The sequence below is a fragment of the Malania oleifera genome, chromosome 6, assembly GCF_029873635.1.
Source record: "Malania oleifera isolate guangnan ecotype guangnan chromosome 6, ASM2987363v1, whole genome shotgun sequence".
In the NCBI taxonomy this organism is placed as follows: domain Eukaryota; kingdom Viridiplantae; phylum Streptophyta; class Magnoliopsida; order Santalales; family Ximeniaceae; genus Malania; species Malania oleifera.
Window position 1 is genome coordinate 5,741,800 of NC_080422.1, and position 8,200 is coordinate 5,749,999.

At 33.4% G+C, this 8,200-nt stretch overlaps 1 protein-coding gene across 3 annotated transcripts in view; it reads right to left on the reverse strand.

Annotated features, from left to right (window-relative positions):
- LOC131157751 (uncharacterized) overlaps positions 1–5,273 on the reverse strand; it is a 37,768-nt gene extending 32,495 nt beyond the window's left edge. The window contains exons 1-3 of one of the 3 annotated variants that reach the window (XM_058112108.1): positions 4,920–5,273; positions 4,631–4,772; positions 4,109–4,535 (exon numbers count right to left, since the gene is read on the reverse strand). In XM_058112108.1, the coding sequence (XP_057968091.1) occupies positions 4,109–4,535; positions 4,631–4,711 (508 nt within the window). In that variant the 5' untranslated portion in view covers positions 4,712–4,772; positions 4,920–5,273. Of the gene's footprint in view, positions 1–4,108; positions 4,550–4,630; positions 4,773–4,919 lie in introns of those variants that run through there. The other 2 variants (XM_058112107.1, XM_058112109.1) reach the window with 2 other exon arrangements.
- Positions 5,274–8,200: the final 2,927 nt, after the last annotated feature.

Here is an 8,200-nt window from a genome sequence, read left to right on the forward strand (position 1 = left end):
GATAGATGAGGTCTAATCACAAGTAACAAATTAGAACTGCGCATAACTGACAGATGAGCTCTATTTATAAAATTGATAGATAAGTTTTGTTCATAAGTGGAAGATAAGATTTACTGACAAGTGACATCTTAGCTCTGTTCATTAGTGACAGATGATCTTTTCTTATAAAATTGACAAATAAGCTCTACCCATAAATTGACAAACAAGGTCTCCCCATATAAGTAATTAATGAGCTTTACTAATGACTTGACACGTGAGCTTTGCTCATAAATAACAAATGAGCTCTGCAAATTAGCCCTTTTCATAAGTGACAGATGAACTTTAGTCAAGTAATAAATGATGTTAGAATACCACTTTACCTAAAAGCTTAAGCCATTAGATTGTGGACCAACAATGCATATCAAGTTGTAACAGTTCCCTACATGTGTAGCTCGACAGTGCATGGAACGATAAACACACAATAAATAGCACCCATTAAAGGGAATACAATAATTTTTTAAACACCACACAATAAATGCAAGCAACAAGACTAGAACTCAAAACCTCGTGGTAACCAGCTCTCATACCATGTTAGAATACCACTTTACCTAAAAGCTTAAGCTATTATCTTGTGGGCCAACAATGTATATCAAACTTTAACAAATGACTTGACAAATGAGCTCTGCTTATTAGTAAAGCCCTACTTATAAGTAATAGAAGAACCCTACTCATATAAGTAAACGAATGAGCTTTGCTCATAACTTGCTGGGTTCTGCTCATATATTGACACATGGGCTTCGCTTGTAAACAATAGCTAAGTAGACATGTTGAACTCTGTGTAGTCATGCTTTGCTCAAATGACCAAAGGACAATGGCTTGCTTAGCCAAATGTTGCTCTAATCGGCTCAAATGGGACTAAAGGCTAGCTCAAATTTTTCGATCAGCTTGAATTTTCTAGCTCACTGGCTGGCTCAAATTTTCTATTCAACTCGGATTCTCTAGTCAGCTAGGATTTTCTGGTTGGCTTAGAGCTGCTTGGTTTGGATGATGTGAGGTTGGCATGTCAGGTCGTCTAGACCAAATAGCCACTAATCGGCTCCGATTGAAATAACTATTTGATTACGCGTTTAAATTGCATAATTAGGTGTTTTAATTCATGCATTACGAATTATATTTTTAATTAAATGTCTAATTAATCTCAATAAATTAGCATTGTGTCATATTTATAACATTTGGGTTTCATTGAGTAAATTATGAATTTTTTGTATTTTTTATCGCAGGGCAATTATTGGAAGCTAAAAACTGGCGGTATTTCGTAATATGTGCGTAATTCTCTCATCCGACCTCCGATTCTGATGATTCAATATGCTGTAAAAAGATAAGAAAACGCTCTACAATTTTCATGTTTTGCGTTTTGAGAAATACTAGCTGCATCAAGGTCAAAATCGGACGTGAAGTTACTATATGCTGTTTTATGGACTGTTTCGGCATTATTCTGTAATCTGGGCGTAACTTTCTCATCCGAGCTCCGATCGAGACGATTCAAAATTCTGGGGAAAGCTGAAAAAGAGATCTACAACTTTTGTGTTTTGAGCTTTGAGAGTTACAGACTATAAGAAGGTCGAAATTGGGTTTGTGCGTTGGGAAATAAAAAAGAAAAAAAGAAGAAACAAGAAAACAAAAAATAAATAAATAAATAAATAAAAAATAGAGTGGGCCGGGTCTTTGATGTGACCCGGCCATGCAAGCCTAATATGTGTGTGTGTGTGTGTGTGTTTGCTGGAGTTAGGCGGTAGCAGCAACTAAGGAGCACTAGGGTTTTTTTTTTTTTTTTATATGCAAAAGGGCTGTGTGAAAGAAAAGGAGGGCAGTCGGCTGTATGGAGGGGGGCTGGCGCGTGAAGGAGCAAATGAGCTGGCAGTGTAGCAGAAAATAAAAAGGGGGGAAATCCAAAAGAAAAGGGAGGATTCTTTATTAGCTAAAAAGGAGAGTGTAGGGGAGGGTAGGGTTTTCTTAAGGAGGTTTTTAGGGCTGCTGTTGAGGGCTGAAAAAAAGCTGCGCCGCAGCAAAGGGAGGACAGCAGCTACGCTGCTGTGTTGAGCTCACAGCCTCCCCTCTCTCTCCCTCATTCTCTCTCTCTCTCTCTCTCTCTCTCTCTCTCTCTCTCTCTCTCTCTCTCTCTCTCTCTCTCTCTCCCTCATTCTCTCTTTGAGTTATTTTATTTTAATACATGTTGGAGCACTATTAAATCTAGTCGTCTTTTTATTTAATGTCACTATTGAGTTTAAATTTCAGTTGAATTATTTATATTAATTGCTTTAATTCTCTCTTTTGTTTTGAATCTTAAGTGTTTGGTTGAGTTAATATTTATTATTAAGTTTAGTTTGTTTCTTTATTTGAAATTTTTGTTGGAATGAAATTTTATTTGAGTTGTTCTTATTATTAAAGTCAGTTTGTTTCCCTTTTTATTTAATGCCAGTAAATTTAGTTTAAGTTAGATTACGTGTTGAGTTTGTCTTGCTGCATTTTACTTCATTATCATTGCCACACTTATTTTAATATTTACTTTGGGGTTAGCTATTGAATTGAGCATTTTTTTTTTAGTATTGTTAGGTTGTTATTTCATCATTTTGTTTAAGTTTGTCATATAGCTTAGTTTATTTTTGTTTAAGATCTTGTTTGCTTTATTTCTTTATTTAAGTTATTATCATATTGAGTTTAGTTTGTTTTTTAATGAGTCTTGTTTGCTTATTTTTTTGGAGTCAAGTTATCATTGTGTTGAGTTGGGTGTTTAATCTTAAGTCATTATTGAGGTTTAATTTTAGTTTATCTTTGTTTAGTTAGTGAGTTGTTTGGTTGGTTTTATGCGTGTTAAATCTTTAGTTTAGGTTTTGCGTCATTTCAATTTCAAAACAAACTTTCAAAAATCCCAAGATTTCGAATCTGAACCATGTTCAGTAAAATTTGTTTTCTTATTTTCGTCTCCTATTTCGCGCTAGTTTAGAACTAATTTGCATTCCCCGTGGAGACGGTCTGGCCTATTTGGGCTAATTATTACACGACGTAACTCCTATATTTGAGATAGCCCTAATGCTACTCATTTTTAGAAGTGAGTCACTATTAAGCCTGAAAGTGGCTTCCAAAGCTTAGGAGCAGGAGGCATCTAATGGTAAAAAAAATAATAGCTCAATTAAAACTTGGTCAAGAAATCTTGGTCAATGGAAATGAGAGGTCACCTTAGAATAAAGATGTAAACTACCAGCCTAATTTTCAAGCCTAATAAGTGGGGAAGTGAAGGGGTGCAACACCAAAATTATGGAGAGAGGGAGTGCAACCCTTTGGAATCAAGGCAATCTAACTCCCTCCAACTTAAAGACACATGACATCAATTGCATGGAGAAAACTTTAAGAGAGTTACGGGATAAACTCATTTCTATACACCGTTGCCTTTCCCTATCACCTCTTTTTCCATCTCTAACTTGAGCATTGGAGAGATCCAGGAGTACATATGGGTCTTCCGAGCTTCTTCCTCTTCGCAGGTTATCAAGAATGCAGTTTAGTCCTGCTAGTTTTGGCAGCAACACAGGTAAATAGCCATAACACTGGACCTATAACATGATGTCCATAGGATCTTAGAGTTGACTACGAGTAATCCATCCATTTAATTCTCCTGCTGATGGACAAAATATTAAAGTTTAAAGGCATAATAATTCTATTCCCATCCTTTACAAGATCACATTTCCTTCCCATTGTATGGCAATTAGGAAAAAAAAAAGTGTTTTCATGGAAACTCCTCTCTATCAAACTTCTTTCCCTTAGCATCGCTATAGATATAGCATATTCACTACACCCTGCACCCAATGCTTGAATAAAGAAAAAACAATTCAAAAAGTTGGCTATAAATGTACATATAAGTAGAAACCAAAGAATATCACAATCAAAACATGTGAAGCACCTATAACAAAAATTTTACCCTATGTTTAGGAACCTCGAATTCAGACCTTAGATTCGGATTTGTATGTATTTGGATCCAAATCCTAGGCCCGAAATCAATGCTCCTAAACACAATCTCAGACTCTCAGTGTAATTTTTTCAATGAAAATAAATTGAAAAGGATGCAAATGTATACCATTCCCAGGAACCCTTAAACACGCAACCAATCTTTTCTTCTCATCCGTGCACTTATTAGATGAATCACATTCTTCCCCCTCAGCACTCTCCTTCCTCAATGGTGCTGATTTGATGGATGTCTCTTTAGATTTTAACCCCCCGCCGTGTTTATCCTTAGATTCCTCACTTGATACAGCAGACTTGTCTGTTTGCACATCATTAGTTTCTTTCACCCCAAATTGCTTGCTCGAATTGCTCTTACCCAAGGAACTCTCGACCCCATCCTTCAATTTACCAGCTGGATTTTCATCCTCTTTCACTTTGTCTTCTTTAACCATTGAATCCAAAACGGGCTTTGGTCTGCCCATTTTCTCATCTGAACTATTCTTCTTGTTTGAACTCAGTGGACTCTTTGGATCAAACCCAGTGTTTACAGCTGATTTCCCCTAAATTCAAAAACCTAAAACAGATAAAATACTATCCCAATTTGATGAATCAAGCACATTCAATCAAAACTATACTTCCTATCAGTTCTTTTTACCTCTAAATCGGCACCAGAGGAACAATAGTCGCCCACAAGTAGACCCAGAAACAATACCACCAGAGCATGGTTCATCTCCATCTTTTGGCAGAAACCCACTTCCACTTACTAAATCAGAAGCCTATGTTAATGGCACCGGAACCTAGATTCCAAACAAAAAGAGAGTAATTTTGGTTTTTCAGATGAACAACGTATGAACTATGAACAACTTCCCTATTGTTTTCCGATTTATTTTCTGGGTATGGAAAAGAAATTACTAACTGATAAAAGAATTAAGGAAATCACTAACCTTGGAGTCTTCAAAAGTGGCTTACTTGAGGGATTAGCCATGACTACTCTACCATCGGATCTCATCATAACAGAAGCGTGATGCATTGTGGGGTTAGCAGTAAAATTAGAAATGTAGTCAAGTCAAGCGAAGAAAAAATTAAACTATAAATGAAGATAACAAACAAACGGAGAGAAGCTTCAAAAGATGAGATCTCTTGTAAAGAAAAGGTGGAGAATACCTTCCATGCGTGGACACTGGACACAAGTCAAGTGGAGAATACCTTTTTGTCTTGGTTGGTTGTTTAGGTTGTTTTTGGGATTGTTTTAATTTTTTTATTTGTAATCTCACAATTATTTGTCTTCTAATCACGGCATTCCTCTATGAAAAGTGAGATCATATTAATAATTTTTTTAATTTTATTAAAAAAATAAAGTAGAATGCGAATGGTTTCATTTACTCTTTATAATTTGCTACTTAAGTTAGAAAATATATTATATTTATTTTTTTAAGTATTTATTTATTTATTTATTTTAATACTCAAATATTAAATGGTGGAATTTATGATAAGATTTTAACTTGATGTCTTGAGATGGGACATCATTTATTAATTACTAGATAAGCATTTGCGATTCATTATATCATTTTTAATTAGAAAATATGTTAAGTTAATTAAATAAGAAAAATCTTATTCTTACAAACTTATCTAATCAATTATCATATCTTACTTTAAAAAAAAAAAAAATTACAATTTGATTGAATAAGGGGAAAAAACCCTAATATAATTATCTATATTCACTCGTCCAACTTAAATTTATCACAAACTCACTCAAACAAGTGAATGAACATAAGAGCAAGATGTGATGATCCTAAAGAAATAAAATTCAACTTTAATACATACATGCCATAAATTAAATAAAGATGTTATTCGCCCGATCACGCTCCAATCGTGACTTAAAAATATATACAATTTGATAAAATTAAGAAGAAAAAAAACCTTACACATCCATGTAAATTATAAGAGCAGAAAGTAATAGTCTTTGAAGAAGTAAACTCAACTTCAATACAGGTTTTATATTTAAATGAAGATGTTAAACGTTGGATCCAATCAGCCACAAATCCAATTTAAAAACACATGTGGAAAAAATCTTTTATAATTTCATGCACAACTCACCAATCGACTCAAACCTACCATGAACCTGCCAAATCAAGTGAATGAACATAAATCCCACACGTGACAACCCAGGAAGAAGTAAAACCTAACTTTAATAAATGTAATGAGTTAAATGAAGATGTTATTAAGAAAATAAAGAAAAATTGAAAAACCCACCTCTGGATATGATTTCGGCTAAGTTTTTTCCTCAGTGTTTTATTTTAATTTTTAAATATAAGTATTCTACCAACTAAAATAGTAAGATTTATTGAAAAGGATATTACTGCATTTGAAAAAAAAAAAAATCTTTTCGTTGTAATTTGACAACTCTTTTAGCGTAATTTTTTGAATTTCAAAAATACCTTTTAAATGTTTATTTCCTCAATCATAGGTATTAATATGATAAATAGTTTCAAAATAAAAATAAACTTTTTGAGAGTTGTAGAGTGCGATATATTTCATCGCAAGTAATTTGACGAAGATGTGCATAAAATACTCAACATAATTTATTTATTTTTTTAAATAAACAAAGAAAGAAAAATTTTACGGTGAAGATAGTTCTAAAATTTTTTAGTAGTTGTCCAAGGCCACCCTCTTCAAGGGGCTTACAAACATTTTCCCATGATGTTATTTTAGCTTTGTAGTATCATTTTTTCACACACATTAGTAATATCATATGGTCTTATAAGATCATTTGAAAATTTATCTATTGTTGATATTATTTAACTTTGTGCAAAACTAAATAGAACTTAATATAATTTTATATTTTAATTTATTTATATCGATATAAATCCAAATATAATCTTGTATTTTGAATACATTTTCACGACGTTTGAGTGCATGAATTTCGAACCTTAAATTTGGATTTGAGTAAATTTTAAAAAATATTAATACAATTTTATATTACAAATTATCCAAATCCAAAACAAATCCAAGTCAAAACCCTCCCCAAACATTATCTAACCCTCTCTACAATCTTTTAATTTGGGTAATTTTCACTCTTTTTTAGTTTTTGAATTTCTTTCAATTAGTTATCAACAACACCAAATCAATTGCTTTTCCTTTTTTTTTTTTTTTAGATAACACTGGGTGTTCGAGGATATGCCCGACTAATCCCACACCAGGAGCAGCTAGCCCATCACATTTCTGGATGTAAACGCGGATGTGCAGCACAGTGGTAGGTTTCAAACCTGTGCCCTCACATCCCGAGATGCCAACACTAAGACCGCTCTTGCCATTGCGTCATATCCCGGGGGCATTTCTTTCCCTTTTTGTTTGGACTAATGTTTTGCCTAGCTTGCTTCTAGCTGAGTTGGGCAAAGAAGTAGGTTGAATACCAAGATTGAATCCCCAGCCCAAGCTGACCCAAAAGCCAATCTCACTCTGTGGCCCTTATCCCAAGTCCAGCCCATTCCATTATTTATGCTATGGGCTCATATGAAGCTACATCAAGCATTCAAGTCCGAAACGCCATAAATTTTTTTTTTTTGGGAGGCTTGCTTCGGACATGAGCTATGAAATAATAGCTTATCTTGTATTCCATGCTCCTCTACACTGAGGTGAGGGGTGAGCATTCAGTCGATTCAGTGAATTTGGTTTCATATTTAACCAAACTCAAACCGTTCAAAACTCAAACCGTTCAAATCGAATTTCGGTTAAATCAATTAACCGATTTTAACCAATTTAATATTTATATATATATATAATATTTTTAATATATATAAAATATAAATAAATAAATAAAATTTTAGTATATATACAATATATAAAATATTTTAATATAATATATATAATTATTTGTTATTAATTTATACTATTCAGCTAATTAATCGAACCTAAAAACCGAACCGAAAATCGAAAACCAAAATTCAACGAAAATAAAAATCAAACCAAACCGAATAAATTTTTAACCGAACCGAACCGACCGAATTTACTTGGTTAATTCGGTTTTAACTGAATTATGCTCACCCCTGTGACACTACACTCCTTCTAAGGTCTAAACACGAAACCTCTAACATAAATTTATGAACTTTAACTATTAAAATATTTCCTAAAAGGCCAAAGCAGGCGATTAATATTTCAAACAACTCAACCAAAGCCAAAAAGGGTTATAGATTACAATAAAGATTAAAGACTGTGCATTTTCACA